At 42.0% G+C, this 22,374-nt stretch overlaps 1 protein-coding gene across 7 annotated transcripts in view; it reads right to left on the bottom strand.

Annotated features, from left to right (window-relative positions):
• The window catches only part of RAPGEF6 (Rap guanine nucleotide exchange factor 6), a 135,008-nt gene extending 116,079 nt beyond the window's left edge, over positions 1-18,929 (bottom strand). For 3 of the 7 annotated variants that reach the window (XM_049830071.1, XM_049830069.1, XM_049830070.1), the window contains exons 1-2: positions 18,393-18,443; positions 18,118-18,360 (exon numbers count right to left, since the gene is read on the bottom strand). In XM_049830071.1, the coding sequence (XP_049686028.1) occupies positions 18,118-18,186 (69 nt within the window). In that variant the 5' untranslated portion in view covers positions 18,187-18,360; positions 18,393-18,443. Of the gene's footprint in view, positions 1-18,117; positions 18,361-18,392; positions 18,446-18,659 lie in introns of those variants that run through there. The other 4 variants (XM_049830074.1, XM_049830067.1, XM_049830072.1 and 1 more) reach the window with 4 other exon arrangements.
• Between the last annotated feature and the right edge of the window lie 3,445 nt (positions 18,930-22,374).

Below are 22,374 nucleotides of genomic sequence, written 5' to 3' on the forward strand. Positions count from 1 at the left end.
TTTATTTATAGACTGGAAGTACCTCCATTCAGCAGAATACTTCTGAAAATTTAAACAAAAACAACAACAAAAAAAACAACAACAAAAAAACCCACACCAAGCCTGAAACACATAAGCAAAGTATTTCTACATGAAAATAAAACACAAAGTTTCTCTACACACCAATAGCTCCCCACACCCAATACAGATAAACACCTTCCACCTAAGAACCCTGGACTATGTTGATATAAGACTTTGGTAGAAAGAAAAACATTTAAAGGAATGAGGGAGGGGAAATTTTATATTATTTTTACTGCTGTTTCATCACACCGAATCAGCATTTCTGGAACCCTGACTTCGCCAGAGAAGAAACTTCCTTTGGAAAAGCTGATTTTGCAGAGTGAAATACCAAGGGCCCTGAACTGGAGAGACAGGAACATCAAATGTCATTGCTTCAAAGCAAGCAGCTTACGGAGACTTTTGAATATCTGAAGCATAGTTCAGCCCTTATCACAGTTCAGAACAAAAGTACAGCTATGAAAAAGTTATCTTCAAGTAAAACATTACCATAAAGTTCCCAGACACTCATTACTTAGTTTTAAAATATCTTTCAAACTCATATGCTGATAATAGAAAGCCAAAAGCAAGCTGCCTTGAAAACACTGAGCTCCTAGAGTTCAATAAGATGGGAAGCTCAGAATATCCAAAATTAATCTCGACACTTACATCTACCAAAGAGCAGGATTTTATACCAAACATTTTTCAGTAAGAGATCAAATACCATAAAAGCAGCCTCCTTACCCAGGCTCTTGAAAACTCGCCCAAAATCAACAATCAAAATGGGCAATTTCAGGCTTCCAGTTCAATCAACACTTTGCTAGTCGAGCAGCTGAGTACTTGTGAAAATTAACAATCTCCCTTCCAGAAGACAAGCATCTATCACATAGCAATATTTTGGTTAACCCTTTTTTGTCATAACTCCAACATACCAGCTTGCCTGATTCACAAAGAAACTCCCTGCTTTTTTAAAAGCAGCAGGCAAGAAAGTACCAACACCTGAAATTTCCTTTTAAGAAAAAAAAAAAAAGGAATCATGGTAGGAAACGTCAGAACACTGAAATGCTAAGATAAAAGGTAGATTCTTATTTAATAAGAAATTTGGTCCAGAAAGCTGGGAATGAGGAGAGAGGAGGTGGAGGATGAAATCCAAAGGTCAATTCTGTGCCTATCGGTAATGACAACTTGGGAATATGTCTGTAGCAACTTTGTCATATTGAACGTCCGAGTTCATTACCTATATATGACTTTGCTCGTACTGTAGAGAATGCTGTAGTTTTTGTTCTCTTTCCTCCCTCTTGGACTAGAGCTCCATGGGCTACTGATGGAGATTCAAAGTACTTTTTTTTACTGAAACATAATCCTGTTAACTCTAAAGGAGCTCCTGTTCTAAAAGATCAGCTCCAGGATAGGTGCTGCAGGAAGGCACAGAGGCAGAGGTAATGCTGTCTACCCAAACACAAACAGGTCTCACAGACATGGCAAGAAAGAATGAGACACATACAACGATGAGATAGGTAGATAGATAAACAGGCAGACAGATAGCTAGCTATCAATAATACATACATACAAAGGGAGGAACATGCGCTGTTCTGAAAACTATTACTGCCTACTTCCCGCCCCCAAATAAAGCACTATGCAACCGTTGTTTCACATTTAACACACACACACTCCATTGTATTTCCTCACTCACTTTCATCATGCTTTGCCCAATGTACCTTTGCAGCAAGCAAACATTACTATCAAGGTCCCATAACTACTGCTCCTGGTCAACAGGTATCTCAGGCAGAGAAAGACTAAAAGGATAACAAAATTTTACTGCAGTTTGTTTCCACCATATTAATCATCAGATTTTTATACAAATGGATAAGGATATTGTTATTTTTATAATGGCACATTTATGATTTTGCAGTATATAATTTCATATTTCTTTGTGAATTCAAGAAAGCAAAGATCATGTCTGTCAGGAAATTAAGTCCTGCTTAATAAATAATAGTGAAGACAAAACAAGATCTATCAATATTGTAGCTTACGTCACACACTCAGTATCTAGGTAATGGACAGAAATACAGCTCTACAAAGTGTCTCAAAATGATTTAGGACGTCAGTAAAATATTACAGTCACCACACTGCTTCCAGCTAGAATATTCTGTATTTTCTGTTCAATGTTGATGACGATGCACCAACACATTAGAAAAAAACATGAGAATAGGATTATAATTGGAGAATAAAATACCACACAAAAGTAAAGCTCTCCTACAACCTTTTTCAATAAAACCGCTGGAGGAAAAAGAAAAATCAAGCTCCAGCTATTTTTTTTCATAATAACGCCATTACAAACTACAAAGGAATTCCTGTAGAGGACAACAGTAATATGTTTACTAGTAATTCCTCCTGCATCCTGGTATTATGGTACCTAAGCACTACCAAATAGAGCAATCCAGGAAGGTTACTGTAATTTACAGTAGGCTATATCCCTTAGAGAAGTTGTAAATTATCTCAATGCAGATTCCCACAATTAAATTCTACTACTGCCACAACTGCTACAATAGCCTCTCACATGCAGAGAAATGCTAACATGCCTGTGTACACGTGTATCCATATATTGGCAAACATACATATATCCCTCACCAAACAGAAAAGTGTAATCAGTAGGTCTTAGCATCTTTGCTTGTAGCAAAAAAATAAGCCAGATTTACCCTACTGCTACATTTGAATGCAAACCACCACAGCAAAATTTTAAAACCGACACTCTGCCACTGCTTTAAGGTCTACTTCTGTACTTCTCAACAATACCTGTGCCATAAACCACAACGAAGCTTATGGATCCAAACTGAGGAGTTGTATGAATATGTATATGTATTCACACATCTAGGTCACCAGGTCTCAAGTTTGAAATCAACATAAATATCAGAGGTACAGGTACCTGTGTAGTTCCCTAGTAAATACAATTGATCATCAATGCATAATGTTACAAAGGGAATAATTCTAATTAAGAAATTTAACAGCTTCAACATTAAGAGAAACAACAAACAAGTGTACTGCCAGGGACTGAATCAACCGCAAGATAAAATTATTACTCAGGAATTTCTAGCTCCAAATCCCGCAGGCACCAGCTTCCCAAAGTGCAACAAACATCATGACTAGCATCCACTAGCATCCACAGAATTACAGACAAGATGCAGAGCAACGGCCTTCTCCACCTCTGTACTGAATCAAACAGGTACTAGTTGATTACATGCGAGATGGGCTACTTCGGTTCGGTTGTAGTGTACGAGATGATACAGAAACCTCTTCTACTTCAACCTGCCATTCCATCCTTAGAAAGACTAAAAACTTTAGAGGCTGTAATTACCTTTGAATACAAACCCAAAACAAGCCAATTTCAGCTTTCTCATTCCTATGAAACCATCAACACTAATTTGTAATGCAACACACCAGAGATTCCTCCAACACCTCACTCTTCCAGTGTTATTCAACCACAGCCTCTATGGAGGTATAATAAACCTGCTTTTAAACAAATCGGTGTTTCATCTAAAAAGACTTCTGCTTTCAGAGAGCAAGACTACCATTATTCACTGAAGATGAAAAAAACCCCACAAAACCCTAATACTAAACTTAATCTGAGTATCAAAGTTCGGTTTATAAGCAGCAATGCAAGGCACTAATTTAAGACTCAGACTTCTGACTCATCAGCTCACATTAAAGGAGAAGATTCGTAAAAGGTGATGAAAGGCAAAGCCTGGACCCAGCAGCAGAATGCCGCAATAAAAGATTACAACACCACGATCTCTGGACAGTCATGCTTGTGACTACAGACACAGAGAACATACATTCTAGACCCCAGTGCACGTCCCCAGGAGAAACCAAAGCATCCGGTATTGCAGTTAAAGACATTTTACACAACAATACTGAAAATTAAGACACCTTTGCTGCATGTTCTTGAAAAGCAGTGCATTTAGAGTGTATTAGCCTCTCATTCAAGCAGTTAAGTCTGCTGCAGTACTTACTAGGTACGCTCTGTACAAGTGTCAGGAGCAGAAGACCTGTTACCTAAAGCTGCTCACTTTATTACAGAAGCATTCACAGCTGTAAGATCTACATAATTATTTCAGATAAAAATAAATTAAAAAAAGGCTTGACTAGAGCTTGGGAAAAATCAAAGCAATATTACCGTTAGTGATACTAAACACTGAACTCCATGATCTCCAAATTCTATGTAGCCAGATTTGCTGGTTTTGAGAAACCTAAACCAAGTGCAAGGGCAATTCTCTGTTTTTCTTAAAAATATGGTTGTGATCAACTCTGACTGGTCATGCAGCATCTCTTAACTACAGGTCTGCTATACTGCATAATCCCCTTTTTTTAGCTAATGTGCACAACGGAGAAAAGCAAAACAAAACAAAGTTCCTCTCTTGAGCTGTCAACTCCACCCAGAAGTGCAACCCAATGGCACAGAAACCAGGCTGACATGGTAGGCTAGCACAGACACGCAAGCTAAGAGATCTTTCCTAATGATCACACGGGCTGGATTATGCCCCTTAATTTCTGTATTAAGACTGCCCATCAGTAAGGAAGAACCAGCACATTTTGAGGACTCCGCCAAGTATCTTATAAGCCACATATAACGGCATCTACGGAAGAGTTTGCTGAAGGAAGCCTTACCATCCAACACAAATGGAAGCAACAGATATATTTGACAGGAGGTCAGTAGTCTAACCTAGGACTGCCAGTTTCCTTCCTACTTCAAATGGGAAACAGGAACAGAAACTCCTTCTGCAACAGTTGGGAAAGACCACTTCTACTTAGCCAAACCAATGCAGCCTACGGTAGGCTGGACAATGTTACACAGAACCCTGAGAACGTAGGGCAAAGTAAATCAGATTTAAGTACAGTATCTTCCCTAGATAACCCATGATACTGAGTAGCCACTGGCAAACACAACCCTTTGTGACAAGAGCATAGAAAACGTCCCAGAATCAATGTGAAACAGCAGAAGTGATCCCATCACCTTCTAACGCTAAATACACAATATAGTTTACAAACACAGACATCGCTCTCCAGCTCTTTGAAAAGCAAATTGCCAAGGTGAAAAACATTACAACAGCTCTGGAACTATCTCTTTGTAGAAATTCATATTTGGCCAAAAGGCCAAACTGTATGTGCCTGCAACACAACGCAACACCACAAGAATTCTTTCCCTCCAGACCAAAAGGACCAACATTTGAGGCTCATTATTAATCAGTCTTTGGAGGACAGGCTGCTTAAATGTCAATGCTTTAATCAGGCACAAAAAGATAACAAAGAGAGAATCCCTTAAGGCAGTTATTTTTGTTCTATTCGGCAAGAATTTGCTAGACTCTCTTAACATGTTAAAAGATAACCAATAATTAGCGGAGCTAAGGAACCTAGAGAAACCAGATGCAGAATGCTAAGTAATTTGTGCATGCTTCCCTGAACTAAGGGTATTTCCAAAATACTGTACTGAAATCATCAAAAGAGGAAGAAGGGTATATCAGAGTTTCATTAAACAAAGGAAAACCCTCTATATTTTAAGCCTGAGGTCATTGAACAAGAAGACCTCCTAGTTTTAGAAATAGCTTGTCTGGCAATACTAGCATGAGCAAAACCATTTTATTGTAACAGCAGGCCTCTTACGATAAAGGACATCAGAGCTCTGGACATTCTTTATAGGTGTGCTGTCCAATACACTTCTCGATGAAACCTAATCTTTGCACATCCTTGGGGTAGTGGGGAGAAAGCCTGCAAACTGGAAGTTTATCCAGAATGCATGGTCCTCAAAAGTACACAGATTTTTTGCCATTGACAAGACCACCACAAGCCACCTTTTAATGCCAACAGACTTGTTTCCACCTGAAGACTGCCAGCTCTTTACACTCTTGTCATGACAGTATAAGCACAGTTGCATACAAGGGTTATTGGGCAGTGCTGCGTCATGGGGCAAACACCAGCAGCATGTCAATCAATGCTTAAAACAGCAGTGTGTCAGGGATGCTTAGACAACTGCTTAAAGATATTTGGCTTCGTTCCTTCTGCTCCTCAGAAGCGGTGCCTGAGAACTGGGCAATACCTGGGCACTTTCACTCCAGTGTCCTCCCACAGCATATATACGTACAAGTTCATTAAGACCAAGTATTATTTTCTTACTACTTATTCGTGCTGTAAACAGATACCCAGTTCTCTTTACACAAAATGACACAAGAATCAGTTTTGTCAAAATAAACATCACAGAAAAACTCCTCTGTAAAGCTTATACAACATAAGTTTTGGTATACTACCTAAAGAGATTTTCTTTAAAAAAAGTTAATTTTTTTTTACAATTACTTCTTTATTCAGTATAGTATTTTGGAGCTTTAATAATGTTTCTATGAGGAATTTAACACCTACACATCTTGACTGCTTGCCCTCCATCCTTTGTGGTTTTGGAGAACAAAAGTAGAAATGTATTTTTCTTCCATTTGGCAACTTTTCTGAATGCCAAGTATACTTGCAGTTCTCTCCCACCTCCCTCCACACCCTTTTCTCGCCCTTCTTCACTATTCTACTATCTCCAAGGAGTTCCTATTGCCAGGTCAGTAACAAAGCACTGGGGCTTGCCTTTTAGCTCAGATGAACAGTTTTGTATAACACACCCTTACTGCCTAAGCCATCCCCGAACTTCACTGTTTAAATTCAGGTAATACAATAGAAAATTGTTTTTTAGAAAAATGTTACATTACATATTTAAATTTTAATTTAGTGAAAACTTTTAGTTAAATTACCACTCCGCAGATGAAACTAAGGCATGATCCCACTGCATGGGGTAAAGGTATATACTAAAGGAAATAAGTTCCAATAAAGAATTCCAGGACTCCATCATAATTTCTGGTTTCACTCTCAGAGCTGTCACAGCTGCCATTAAAATGAAAAACCAGTTTTTCAGGAACCGTAATTGGAAGCAAGGATAGGAAAAGTAATCTTAGAGCAACAACACTTCTCACGCTCCCTGGAAGATCACTGGGAAACAGCCACCCTGATTGACACTAACTTCATTTGCTCCTTTAACAAGGCGTAAGGTTCATATGACGCAGAAGACTTACTACCTTCTGAAAAGAACCAGATCGAGCTTGATACTGGAAAGCTACAGGTACTACATTGCCTGATCACCAGCCAGGCCTTAGCAGACTGGAGTACAAACAAGGAGACACTGCAGTCGCTATCTGCTTGCTGACAACTACTGTGGCACGCTTGTCGGCATGCAAGACCCCCACAACTGTTCTGTAGCATTAAGAGTCTTCCGTGACAGCAATGTTCAGAAAATGGGAGTCATTTTTCAACCTCCTCCAAGCTAAACTTACCACCACTGTATCATCACCGTTTAGAGAACAAGGCCTTGTAATATTTGATCAATAACAACATATGACCTAGTCTGCAAAATCACATCCGTTGAGCCCTAAATCCCGCATTTACTGTGAAGATTATCAGGAAGCAAGCTGCTGTGATCTCTGTTCTTTAGTTACAGTTACTCTGGCCAACAGCTTGAAAAAGATCCATAAATACTATCTGTGCAAGCTTCTAGTGTGCTCCAACAACCATGCAGTGAAAACAGCAAGTTTCTGTTTTACAATAACTTCCCAGATACAAAAGTCTTGTTGACAACTCTATTGTCAGGCCAGAAAACCCTAGAATCACTGACTGCATCTTCTAAGGGCAGCTTCTTGCAAGAAAAAATAAATAAGAAGAACAGGAAGGATGCACATCCCTTTCAGGACACTCGGATAGTCCCCTGAGAGCTTGCTGCTACAGAGAAAGGGGCTGCACACCAAGGCATCTGAAGGCAGATACACACCTGTGTTGCCACAGCCCAAGTCAAAGCAGAGGCCACCAAAAAGACCAGTCCAAGAGAACAAGTCCCCCACCGACCACCAGAACACCCTACCAAGGCAAGCCGTGGCATGGGAGCTCTTCCTGGGGGCTGCTGTTGAGATAGACCGAAAGCACGAGGTGGTAAGAGCTTTTTGCACACCGTGCCTCACGGGCACCAGCACCAGCAACAAAATCCTTCTCCAAATACAACCGGCCCTTGTCAGAGATCAGGCTGCAACACCAAACCTCCCAGTTCCACTTTCTGAACTGAGGTGAAGGAAAGAGGAGTGAAGGGCAAGAGACTTGGAGAAGAGTTTGTCCTCTGAGAATAATTTCACAGGAAGACTAGGAACTTGATGTCTTCTGGAGATGTTTGATTAAAAATTCTTACCTACACTCACACCAGATTCTCAAATTCCTTTAACCAACAACCAGCACTGAATCAACAGGCACAACGCTAATGAAACCAGAGCTCGAGTATCTCTGTATTAGGATTATAACAGAATGAGGAGTTTAAAAATCAAAACAAAACAAAAAAGCAATAAAAAGAGATCAAACCACACCTGGTAACAGAGGTTTTGAATAAAGCTGCTCCTACACATACCAGACTCTGGACACATTAAAGCACTACACAAAGTACTCAAGAGCATTTCTTTTAGGCCGAGGACAGCTCTTCCAGAGGGAAGGCGAGTGAAGATATCGCTGCCTGCCATCACTAACCAGGGTAAGTTCCTCCCCCAGGTCTGGAAGCAGAGCTCCCGCGAGCACCCTCTGATCTAGAGAGTTCTGCAGCGGAACTGGCAACACACGGAGACCACAATCACCTTTCTTCCTCCCATACAAGATTCATACATACAAGAGTGTCTTAGAATATAATTTCCTTTAAAATCCTTATTTTATATCTATCTTCCAGAAAAGATACCTAAAAACCATGCAGTAGACACCCATACATACGCACATGCAGGCACAGAAGAGTCATAGAAAGTAAGCAACGCCGACGCACAAATTACAAAGCCAAAATGTTTTGTTACAGCTTTTGTTGCGGCCCTACTTCCTACAAATGAATCCCAACAAGCAGGAGCAAGTAAGATTAGGTAATAGCCTCTGACTTTTTTGTGTAACTACACACAAAAGAGATACCACACGTCCATTACACTTGATTAGGATGTTCAGATTCAACAATTCCACCGAGTTTTAGACACAAGAAGTGCTCAAAGCCACAAGACCAGCTTCATAAATATCATCCCTCAAGCTCCCTGAAGCTCAGACTTGTAGTTCTGTCTCAGCTAGACCTAACTATGCACTTTTTTTCTTCAGGTAAGCTGGACTAGCACTTTGACATAGGAGCACTACACATTTCAAAAGGCCAAGACGATGCTTGAAGATACCCATTCACTTGTATCCCGTAACAGAACCACATTCCTACTCACCACTTCATTTTAATGAATCAGAATTGGAAATTACATCCAGTAGACAAACAAGGATGGTGGAACGGCTTTTCACCTTGTCATGTGTAACTTAGTGACTCACTAAGCATAAACCCTGAACTTTCTGCAAACAATGCCAATACACATGAGCCATTGTCCACAGAGTTATTAGCGCACTGTAATTTGATCTTCTCTTTAATACATCCATGTTCTGTATAGAAGACTTTACACTACATGAAGGAATTTGCATTAGTCATGACCAAGAGCAGCAGTTGGGAATCGAAAACGAAGCATCTGCCTGGCTACTGAGCAGAGTGAAACAGGTTGGAGGAAAGGGCCCGGGCAGCTAATTTATAATAACCCTTCCAATTCTGTACACAAAACCAAAAAGCATCACTTGTCACAGGAGCAACATCTGTACGCTTCTGCTCTAACAAGGCCAAAGAGGTATAAAGATACTGTGCTGTGGAATACCAGCACAGGTAGAGGTTAAAGTCTGCCGAGATTCATACCAGCAGGTACAGAGATGTTTGGTTTAGAGAAGCAGGTCCAAGTGTCACTGCAAACAAAAATCCCAGGCTCTGTCCATGCCGGGGAAAGCAGCAGCGATGCAGTCCCAGTGACTCTTCAGAGACCCGTATTTAAAAGAGATGCTTTAGAAACCAGCGTGACCATAATCAGTTTTAACAAATCGCACCAAGCCAACGACTGGGACACTTCCAGGAGTAATGCTGATTACTTTACACCATAATGACGCAAGTACCAGACATTTATTTAACCAATGAAAAAGCCATGATTTGACCTCAGCTGCCAGGGATATCAGAAACCATAAAGTCACAGCTATTAGGTGGAAGAACTGTAAGCATGTTCCTAGGTTATTAGCACTATGCTAGGTGATGAACAACAAACACTCAGCCTAATCTACTTCTCTGAGTTTTCATTACAAGTTTACTTTCTTTGGCATTTCACCCAAACTGAAAGACAAAAAAGAAAATGGTGTTGGGGAGGGGTTTTTTGTGGGTTTGGTTTTGACTTTTTTTTTTTTTCCAGCTTTGTTTAATAATGCTCTTGCAAAAATAATTAATCAGGAAAATTCATACATGTACTTCAGGGCACCTTAGGCATCACAATGCCTCCCTGTTTCCATCCGAGTTATTTTTACTCCTTTCACTCCTGTCCAAATCTTCCCTTCCAGGACAGTTTCAATATCCTTACCCACAATATGGGTTAATACAGACACAGACTCTAAAAACAAAACTCACCTGCCCAGCAACATTCATGCTATTTTCTCTACTTGTTTAATATTAAAGTTTTTCAACAAGGAAACTTTGTTAGACAGACTCTAAATTTAAGAAAAACCTATTTTTCAATGACACTTCAGTAAAGCCAGTATATGTACTCGAAGCTAGAACAGTGCCCTGAAACCTGATTTACTTGGTTGGAACCATGAATCTATATTTGACTGAAGTCAACAGGCCTTAACTGTTAAGAAAGCTGGAAAAAATATTTATTTCTGCGAACCACTAGCAAAGTTTCCTTGCAGGTATTCCAGACAGACAACAGCTGCAGAACAGCCAAACCAGAAGCCCTCCTCTGTGAACGCAGTACCTTGTCCAAGGCTCAACATAACGTTATTTGTGTCCCTGAGACATAAATAATCAAAAGACTAATATGAGCAACACATTCAATCTTGCTGCTGAAAGCACAACAAAAACAAGCTCAAAAAAACTGGCCAAAAACAAACAAAAAAAACCCTCCTAAGACAGACATTGAAGCTCTTATAGCAGAATATTTACATATTTCAACATTTGGTTAAAAACTGGTAAATGCTCCAATATTGTATTTTGGTTCATTTGAAACCACAGATGGATTTTAAGCGCAACTAATTTAAGGTTGATTTCAGCTTCAGAAAGTGTGTTGTACTTAAGGTTCCAACTAGTGATAATCTGAATTATTTGGGTACTGAAACATATGCCAGGTTGTTGAGTACTTCTGGCCAAGAAACAAGCAAATCGACCGTACGCCACAAGCGTGGAGCCGTGTCCACAGGGCAATGAGAACAACTAGAGTAAAATAGCCAAATTCCACTGATTTTAAGTAAGACTTTATGAATCCAGAGTCAGTCCTACAATCAGCCACAGATTAATAATGCAAAAGGAGGCTAATTTTAATTACCCAGAAGAGAGATTCGACCCTGCCCAGTCTCGGGGAGGGTGACACCACATTTTACCTACACTGTTTTCCCAGGGATGCTCAGCAAGACTGACCACCTACCAGCAAACATGCATCAATTGGTCTGAATTTTTGTAATAGAGGATTGAGACATGTCTATCAAAGAACATCATTCTTGACCATCTCAGAAAACAAGGCACAAATACAAAGTTCATGAAGATGAATTATCAAAAAGCATTTTGGTGAGTAGTACAAGAGTTTGCAAGCTTGGCTTTTTTTACTACAGGAAAACCACAGGTCTAATTGAGATGAAGATTCACGATACTACACTGTATTAAGAAATAGAATAATAAGAGACAACTACCCACCCAAAGCACTCTTACAAGACAAAATAGAGGAAAATAGAAGCACTAAAAACTTCCTAACTCATCAAGCTGGCAGCTGAAGAGACGCAGCTCTCCCAAAGCTCCAAGGCTTGTCAGACAATCCTCCAGGATTGTCAACGCTGTATTTATCATGAGCTTAAAATACATTAAATTAATGAGCAGCCTGGAAAAAAATGTGGTTTTGTTTTACCTTCAACTGGAAGCTATGTGGCAGGGAAGTGCAGGAGGAAGAGAGAAGGTTTATTACTGTTTCATTAAAAGTAAAAGAATTTCAGGACTTACTTCATTAACAAAGAAACTACATTCTGCTTATGAATAATACTCAATCTGAAGAGCTGCAGCCACCAATATGATATCCAATGCATCACTCCTCAGGTACCATTGTTCAGAACTTTAATTTTACTAGACGGCTATAAAAAAAAAAAAAGGCTTTACAACACATTTTATTTAAAGAGACATATCTAATATTTAAGAAAACCTCACAATTCTAGGTCTTTTCTAGTCTTAGAAAGATGCTGATAGAATATGGTATCAACAAGGCAGCACACAGGACTGGAGTGCGTGCACTTTTAAGTCTTTCTCTAAAGCTGCAGTTACTCAACATTTTTGCTAATAAAACAACAGGTTTTTCTGCATTTGATTTTTCAATTGTACAGAACAAAAATTAAACTCTAACTGTTGCCTTCACAAGACTGCTTATAAAGTATTCATAATTATATTACAAGGTTTTACATTCTTGTAACTGTAAATAATAATTGTTGTCATATGACTACAGAAAGGCAATCTGCATAAGGTACACAATGACCTAGCCAGGCATTTATTAGTAGTAACTTGCAGGCAGGTCAGTACGCGTTCACAATCACTTTGGTTACCACCCAGCGATAACCAATACATCGGCTTTAAAGGTCTCTTCCAACTTCCAAGCCCAGTCACACACAAAGATGGAACCAAGTCTCTGCAGCGTAAGGGATAGAAGTTACGTAGCACTGCTCAGTTCATCTTCGATATACAGTCTGGGAAGGCCTGCTGGCAAAGATACCAAAGCACAGAGCTACAGAAAAATCTCAAGTATTTTACACCAGGTAAACTGCTGGTCATCTTCAGTTTGAGCTCCAGAACTCTTACTTGCATGACAAAGTCTCAGAAAGCGTCAGCTATAAAAGAATATATGACTAACAAAAAAAAAAGGGGGGGAATGAAAATGTAAGATAGAGGTTAGGTAGTAGAAAATTATGGCAGGAGTCAGGTTTCCATCACTCCTTTTTCCCTGTTTTGGAGGCCCACATACTAACAGTAAGGAATTTTTACTAGATACAAACCAGCATCTGTAATTTCATTTAATACAAATTTCTTTTCAGCTTTAAGATAACTGCAAGCATCTAGATTTTTGTAGTGATTCTACAATTCTGATTATGATAAATGGCTATCCAAAAACAAAACTGTAGTTACTTTAACACTCCTAAAAGCTCACTGCAAACTACAGAAACAATGGATTTTTAACAAAGGCTAATCCCCTGTTTCACCTACTGAGTTTACAGAAAATTATTAAAAGGATGAAAAAACCCACTTCAAAATACCAGCTATTTCTGGAAACAAGAAGCAGATGTTCTCCTCTGTTTGGCTCAGCTGTGCTACAGTACAAGAGTGCCTTTGTTATGCTGTCAGCAATAATTTATTTTATTTATTACAGCCATTTTATAATGCCCATCAATGTACTATTTGTGCATGATTTAGATTCATGCAGATCTATTTCTCTATATATAAGCTGTCAGGAAGTATCACATACACACTCCAAATAGCAGACCCTGTTATGACACAGTTGTGCAAATCAGGGTTTTTTCTCTTTCCACTGTATTAATAAAAAGGGAACAGGAAGAGAAAGAGGAGTTAGTATTGCTAAATGAGGTTGAATTAACATTAATCAAGAATTACTGAAACAAAACAAAGTTAGGAAAATACAAGAGTTTAGAGTATAAAAATAAACTCTTTGAAGTCCAATAAAAGGCGAAGCTTTCTGAACCACGAAGAGGAAATACTGTCTAGAACAAAGTCATGAAGAACTAAAAGGAGACTATGTTGGGAAAAGGACCCATTAAAAATGGAAGAGAGCACACTCACGGGGAAGGGGAAGGAAAGAGAAAGAAAAAGGAGCATAATCATTTGCTATTTTGCCCTATCAACCACTGAGACCTTATCTGTGGTAGGCACTAAACCACTCCCCAAAAGACTAACATCACAGCCTTTGTATGGATCTGATAAGGAATTCTGAGCCTCAAAAAATTAAACCTTTAATGAGAGCATACAGAGCGGCATGAACATTCATCCTTCCCTCCTACTACTTTGAACAAATGATTTCCTTCTATTAAAATATTCCCAAATTACTAATTTAATATCCACACCTGTGACACAAGAAACAGTCACGATGATATACAAGACAAAGCTAAAACATTGCATAGAAGTACGTAAATCCTGTATTCCCAACCTGCAAGAACTGGAGGACCTGTGTGTATAAATACTCCCACATTTAACACCACACAGACATCAGCATAAGCCTGGAAGACAAATGCAGATATTAAAATATTAAACAAGTATATGAAATCCTCTAGTTTAAATATAGGTATGATTTTGTTTTTTTGGTAAAGTGATTAAGTGTCCAATTACTGCAAAGGTTTCCTCTATCTGACAAGACAGGGCACACAGAAGAAACGATTTCTTAGGATAATCTGTTATCGAAACTAACATCTGGGAGAACCCTTACAAATTCTGCACTTTCAGGCTGAACCCAAGAAAGAGACAGATTTATATATAGTGTCAGTATATGGTCACAGTCAATCTGTGTAACCAATGAGTCTTAAGTTTTACTGAAGTGGGACTCGCATCCTAAGGTGGCAATCTGCCACATACATGGGTATCAGTCCACGAGCAAACGTTCTCAAAGACTTTCCACAAGAACAGCCAGCTTACATCACATATCTGTACAATTTTATGATGCACTGCAGCAGACGGAAGAAAGAAAATAAAAGAAAGAAAAAAAATTCAAGACTTCTCAGATTTGGGTAGTACCAAAGTAAGTTTCTAAATGGAGTAACAGAACAGCAATTACATAAAAACGTATACATCATTAACTGTTAGCTACAATCTTTAGGAGTTCATCAAAATAATTCCCTCCGCCAAATAAATTAAAGATTATAACACATGAAGTATCTGAGCAACAACAACAAAAAAAAAATCAAGTGTGTACTTGTCCAATATGCATAACTTATACACTTAAACAATTAGCAAACATTGGAATGTTACCACAACACTGAAAACTTGCCCTAACAGAGATTTTTCCAAACAAAAATATTTGTAGCATCAAGAATTAAAATTTTTACTTGAGCAAGCTGTCGAGATCATTCCCCAAAATAAGTAAATTATAGAAATATCTTAATATCTCCCTGCTTAGTTCCTCAGATCATACAAATCAAAACATTTGGTCAAGAAAAAGTCCTAAAAATCAAAATCATATGGATAATAATACTGCTCATATGCAAAATTTGACATGTGGATTATTTATCTGTATTTTTCCAGAGACTGCTGTACACATGATAGTTATGAAGCACCAGACCACGCTACTCATCAGCGCAGCCCCAACCCTGTAATTTGTAATACCCAGGTAAACTGCCCATATAAACTGCAGGAACAGAGAGGGGCGGCAGAAAGGGACTGAAAGCTATTGAAACTCGTGGTCAAGCAGCTTTGGCTCATCATAAAATGTCAATCAAGGTTTGGAAAATTTTGTGCTTTTTCCTGTATAAAAATGCTGTTGAAGTATACAAGCAGCCCCACGCAGCTGATTTGATGTGGGAGGAGCTGATGATACCTTCCTACGAGAGTAGGAGGGGAGAAACGAAGCCATACTTTTTGTCCATGCACAACTGGATACTTCAAGATGGGAGTCACAGCTCGTACACTCTGCACAGGGACACCCGAAACTGGGGTCTGACCCTAAGGGCTGTGCTAAGCAGGTTTTGACTGCCCTGACCAAAGTCTTGCAGCCTACAGAAGAAAGTTGACAAGTCAGGATGCTTAGCACAATTAAAAAAGAAAAAAAAAAAAATTAACATTGCAATTGCTTCCTCCAGTTCCCTTATCACCCTATAGCCATCTGTCATCACATCTCAGAGCATATGCTTGGGAAATCTGGCAGAGAATGGCCACACTGGGGAGGCTCAATTTTTTGCTTTGTGTCTGAACAGGTAGTATAGATCCAGAAAAGGGACCCCCAGATACACCATGCTAATGAAACAGGGAAGTGCTTTTCTTGAAATCAGGTTAATTTCTAAATGTATATTAAACAAAAATACCCCAAGAAAACAAAAGTGATTTGACTGCAATTATCCACTCAGCAACATGCAACAAGAACAGAGGACCCAATCCTGCCAAGTTTTAAGTACACGTTTAACTTTAATCACGAGTAGTCTCACTGTGCAGTGTCTCTAAATGCATGCCAAAAAAGGGCCAGATTAACAAGGGAATTACTTTTTTTTTTTCTTAACAAGCCATTTTAGAAGTACCATTAGTTAGATTAGCAAAGATTAGATTTTCTTTTTTTTCCACAATTGAGATACCTTGGCAAATTCAAACCTGCACACAACCCTGATGTCAGTCTCAGTGGAAATCTGCACAGATCCACATGAACCCAAGAGCACGGTCCAGTGCAGTTGGACATCATGATATCAGATGGTTTAACATCACAAGGTTAAGTGAAATACTTATTTTAAGGCAGTTGTAGCCAAAATAAGACAACAACCCTAAAGAATTCCATGACAATTGCTGGGGAGGGGGGGAACGGACGGACACAGGACTGGGGACGGCTTAAAAAAAAAAAAAAAGGAACAAAAAGCCGTACACAGCCGTGAGACACCAGTATTGCAAGAAGCAGCAGTGGGCAGATGTTTCAGGCCAGGCCAGATTACCTGTTGCCCAAAGTCAAACCCGTGACGAGCCAGCACGGTATGCTAGTTCATGAATGACACTTCTGTGATGAACCCAGCTGCCCAACACTGCAAACCACACCAGCAAAGGAATTTTGCTAACTGAAGACTACAGCTGAAGAGAAAGAAAGAAAAGTCCGAAGCAAGAGAGGAGTGATAAAAATAAGAAAGCAGAAACAACAGAGAGACTACCTCATGGTTAATTTAGGGAGCAGAGACACAAGGAGGAATGTATCAGATATCCCAAGGCAAGTAAACATTGGGACTAAACATGTACTTCAGCCACTTACAAGGCTGACTTGAAGGGGAATTGGGGTCTCTGTCCTGCTAGGACATACTCTGAAGCAGTCTCTGCAGCAGTTCTCCCTGAGCAGCCTTTTCATAATTAACTTATAAGGAAGACCAGGCAGGACATTGTGCTCTCCATGAAGTATCAAGGGAGAACAGATGTTTCCCGGTCTCAAAGGGACAATCTCAAGAGCGTATCATTTCATAACACTAATTCTTGAGCACATTAAAAAAAAAAAAAAAAAAATCACCGTAAGGGAAACAAGTTTAAAAAGGCTAGGGTAAGCAAACAAACTGCAATCAGCTTTTCAGTGAAATGTAAATGCTATCAAGCATATATTAAATTAATGCTCCATGATATTACCATTCCCAAAAATACATGGCTGATTACAGACTAGCTTGCGGGGAAGGGACAGAGAAGGCAGTTATTTGGAAAATGCGTTTTATTGTAACTAACCAGCCTCGCACATTTCTACACTCCCACTCGCTGTAGAAACATTCTCTTTATGAAGTCTGCGAAGCGTAATTAGTTTGGTTTTGTTTAAATCTGCATCACTGTACAGGTAAGCAAAGTCTTTAAGCTCACTAACTTTTCCCAGAAGTTTTGCCTCACTGAAACATGCATAATTTTACTTTTCAGTGATCTGCCTCTTCTTCTTCCTACAGCTTGCCTGAAGTAGTTCATAAAGTGCCTTACGTCTACATCCAGCGACGTTTAAAACGCCGCTGGTCTCCAGAGGTCCAACTTTGGAAAACAGAAATAAATAAATAACCCCACTCTACACAGAAGAAGTTTGTGAGCGCCAGCCTGGTCGCGCGCGGCACGCCAACACCTCGAACCCCGGCACCGAGCAAGAAGCAGCCTGTCGGAATCCAGATTTACGCCAAGGAAAAACAAACAAACAACAACAACAACAAAAAATTAAAGAAAAAGACCCCGAGGGGAAGGAGCCGCAGCCCCCTTACCTCCGCAGTCCTTTCTGATGGTTTCTTTCGCAAAGCCTGTTTAATCTTGGGGTCCACAGGAGAGGTCATTCTATTACTCTGCTCCTCCCGGTCCGTAAACTCCTCAGAACAGCTGGCGGGGGCGATGCCTCCAGGCGAGCAAGGAACAACCGAACACAACAACACAACGCGATCAGCCCAAGCTCCCGCCCGGGCTTCTCCCGCCGCCCTCCCGCTCACCAACGACGGCCCCCGGCCCCCGAGCTCGGAACCCGGCCCCCGGCCCCGGCGCCCACGGGCGGCCCCTCTCGCCGCTGCCCCGTGGCGGGGACGCGCCCCGAAACTTTCCCGGCGCCGGGGGCCCGCCGGGGGCCCGGGGGAGGCCGCGCCGCCTCACACACACACCCCGCCGCGGGGCAGGCGGCGGGCCCGGGCGGGGAAGGGGAGAGAAGGCCGAGGCGGGGAGAGGGGAGCGGGGCCGGCGGGGAGGGCAGGCAGGCAGGGAGGGAGGGAGGCAGGCCCCGGGGCGGGCGCGGTGCCCGCTGCCGGGCTGGCTTGCTCACCAGGCGGGCGGCTCCTCCACAGCGCTCCGGCTGCCGGTTCAACAGCGGCGCTCGGGGCAGGTGGCGCCGGCTCCCGCCGCCGCGTTCCCCCGGCGGCCGGCGCCGTTCCCCATCGTGCGGGCCCAGGCGGCGGCGGCTGAGGCGGCGGCTGAGGCGGCGGCCCCGCCGTGAGGAGAAGTCCGCGCGGGCTGCGGGAAGTTACCGGCCGGAGCGGGACTCCCTGCGCCCGCCCGCTCGGCCCCTACGCCGAGCGGCTCCGCCCGCCGGGACCGCACAAAGCGACGCGGGCGGGTGAGGAGTTTCGCGACTCGGGCCCGCCAAAGGAGCCTTCGCCTCGCTCCGCGTCCGGAGACCGGCCCGCTCGCTCGTTCGCTCCCCGCAGGCCGCCACCAGCAACCGCCGCCAACCACCACCGCCGCCGCCGTGCCGGCCCCCTTCACCCACCGCGCATCCCCCTCCCCAGACAGAAAAACGCGAGAGCGGGCTCTTTAACCCAGAGAATCAGCAAGAAGGGCGAGGGGCGGGGCGGAGGGGGGGAAAGGGCGGGGCTGCGGCTGAGCGACGCCCTCTTCCCCCCCCCCCCCCCGCCCGCCTGCGGTAGGGTGGGGGAGAGGGCGGAGTCGTAAGAGCCGCGCGGAGGGAAGGCTCGCGAGGGTTGGGAGGGGCGCGGCGCATGCGCGGCGGCCTCGCGCGCCCTGTGGCGAGGCGGCGGCGCGTGGCACCGCCGCCCCTTTCCCCTGACAGGGCCGGCGCCGCCGGGGCCGGTTTCTCCTACCAGCGCCTCGTGTTCCGCCTTCACGGCCGAAATAACGCGCTTTCTGCGCTCGTCAAGTTTCGACACCGAATGGGACACGCTTCTCCGATGGGCGGGTGCGCTTCGGTCATGGCACCAAACGTTAGCGTGTCGTTTCTTCGCCGTTATTCATGCACGTTGCGTACGTTCCCACCTTTTCCTCACAGCCCACAGAATATTTTACCTTCCTGTTTCACGAGCTGCTAAAAGTCGTCTTCTTCAGGCCTGGAGCTGTGGGTTCGGATTCCCCGGGTGTGTGAGCCCACCCCGGCGTCGCCTCAGAGGCGCGTGAGGGTGGAAGGCCCGACCTCGGCGTTTGGCTCTCGGCCTTAAACACAAAGCAGCTGCACGGCTCCGAAGTCTCGTGGGGTTTCTCCAAAGCGGACCTGGGCTGGTTCCCATGTCCTCCCAGGGCCTGGGTTTCCAGTGATGCCGGCCCCCTCGGGGACACCAGGAAGCAGCCGTGTCTCAAACACGCCTCGAGAGATTTCCTTCCTTACCCCCAGTCCGGTTTTGTAAATTCATGAGATCAAAGCTATGCAGGCACACAACTTGTGTTTGTCCTTTTCTCCTTCCTTCCTAATAAACAAGAGCGGTTTTGTTTCTTCCCTTTCTCCAGCTATTCCTTCCCGTTCTCCTTACCACTTGCCCTTTATGGCACAGTTGTCTTTGTTGTACCGAAGGACTTTAATGGCCACTCCAAGTTGTTTTACAATATTTCCAGTGTTTCCTTCAAAGAAAAATCCGAGAAAATTGGACATTTCCTCAGCTGTAGACTTTTTCTGGTGCTGTGCCTAGTACCACTGCAGGCACAATGACAGTGGAATGGATAGCCCAGATCTGAAAAGCAACTATTCTTAACATCAAAAAGTCATTCCACTGCAACCACTAGAGAGACAATATATGATGCTCTCAAAAATGACCATCAGGTAAGGACACGATTCCAGTCCCATAACGTCTATCGAGACAATTATTATTTTTTTTACTTCATTTTGAACTTCCGTGGTAAAATTAACATTTCCAAATATCATGTCTGTTATTGTTCCAAAGGTCAGAAGTTTGTACTAGTTATTTGGCAGAACATGTTATCCTTTTTCAACTTTAGTACATAAAATATTATTTCCAGTAGTGTGGGAATCTTGTGAGATTCCCTGCCAGGAACCCAAATCGAAAAGCTGGAGATAAAAAAGTTTTCCTGAGTAATCGAGGAGAAGCAAGTAGAAAAGAACTGAAGCATGAATCCTTCTTTATTAAGAGATTCTTTTTTCTTATTTTTTACTTCTTTTTTTTTTTTTTTTACCAGAGGTATAATAGCAAATCAAGTAATTTTTCTTTATCAGCTCAGTTTCTAGCTAAAGGTAATGTAAAAGATTAGTCGATACTCCCCAAGTGCAGATGGCTGGAAAAAAACTTAATGGTAAGACTAGAATAAAAAGCATAACAGAAGTCTGTGCTATGACAGTTCTCACGGACCTGTAATAATTAAATCCTAATCTTGGTTTTTTACAAGGCAGCTCATTTTACCACCTATGCTAGCTCTTCAGCATTCCCGCTATCAAAATAATGCAGAAGTGGGTATTCAACATGGGAATAAAATTAGTACTCCACTTTCTTTTTGCACACAGATTACCTTACTTAGTGTACATCAGCCAACAGACACGCATCGAGCAGTGAGGTAGACAGAGGTACTCGATAGGAACCAAAGCTGCTCTTCCAATTTAATTGCTTGGCTCAACTGACCCATGAAACAAGACTTCCCTCAGTCCAAAAATACCTGAATTTGGGTAGGTAATGGCTCTAATAGCTGCAATTATTCCAGGGGCTATTTTAGCTGTCAGGTTTATTTTCCCAAATATCTGGAGAACAATGGAAACGAGTGTCACGATCCTAACTGCTTACTGGTGTTACAGCCTACATCTCCACATGGTAAAGCCTACGTAGTTAAACACAATTAAGAAGCTTTCACAAGTGAGTAATTTCAGGGCTGGGATTAAAGGATGTGGCCAAGCAGGATGCCTATTGTCTGTGTGGAGGGGAAAATTTGCTTCCCTTTTGTCTGGATTGTATCACTCTGCCCGAATAAAGCATAATTACTTGTTGTGTAGTTTTTTATTTATCGAAAAATAACAATATCTGTAGTCTTACATATCAGAATCAAAGGTGTCTTGCTATTCGTACAGATGAGTTGCAATCTCGGGAGATTAAATGTTTCTGCTTCAAACGTCCGTGAATTTGAGAAGATCAGCTAAATTACAAAGTACATCTCCTCCTCCTGGTATGTTCCCTCGATTGTTCTGGTTCACTGACACTCCCAAAGATGTCTTTTAATCTCACGCCTTTCACCACCTTGTGCACATCCCAGATTCTTCAGGGTAAAACTCAGCTTCCTCACCTCTCCCAGTGGGAAAGATGCATAATCATCATACACTGAAATATTTTTTACTTGTATTTTTATGTATTCTATATATTTCTTGTTCCCATGAGTTTTATTACAGCCTGGCAATTTCCTTCCTCTCGTTCTCCAATATGGCTACTAGGCTATTGTTTTTTATTTCTTAGCTTTGGGGGAAAAGAAAAAAAAAAATCCCCTTCAGAGATTCATTCACATCATTGGCAAAGACTACTCGCTAAGTATGTGGTTAACACACCGCAAGGAAGATGTACAAACTAATTCTCTGCCTGACTAGAGGAAAACAAAATGTTCTGGGATCCCGCAATGGGAAGAATCTCTTCAGACTGTTTTACCATATACGCTTATTCCGATGATTAACTTCCTGAGTAGAACATGTTTGTGACGGTTCAGTAAAAGTGTGTGAAATTGGGGAGACAAAGGGATAATCAGTTATTTTGTGCAAGTGCACCTTTTGCAGGAAAGTTACATTTTTGCAAATGGCACAACACTGATCAAGGTACCCAGAGAAG

The sequence above is a fragment of the Accipiter gentilis genome, chromosome 26, assembly GCF_929443795.1.
Source record: "Accipiter gentilis chromosome 26, bAccGen1.1, whole genome shotgun sequence".
NCBI lineage: Eukaryota > Metazoa > Chordata > Aves > Accipitriformes > Accipitridae > Astur > Astur gentilis.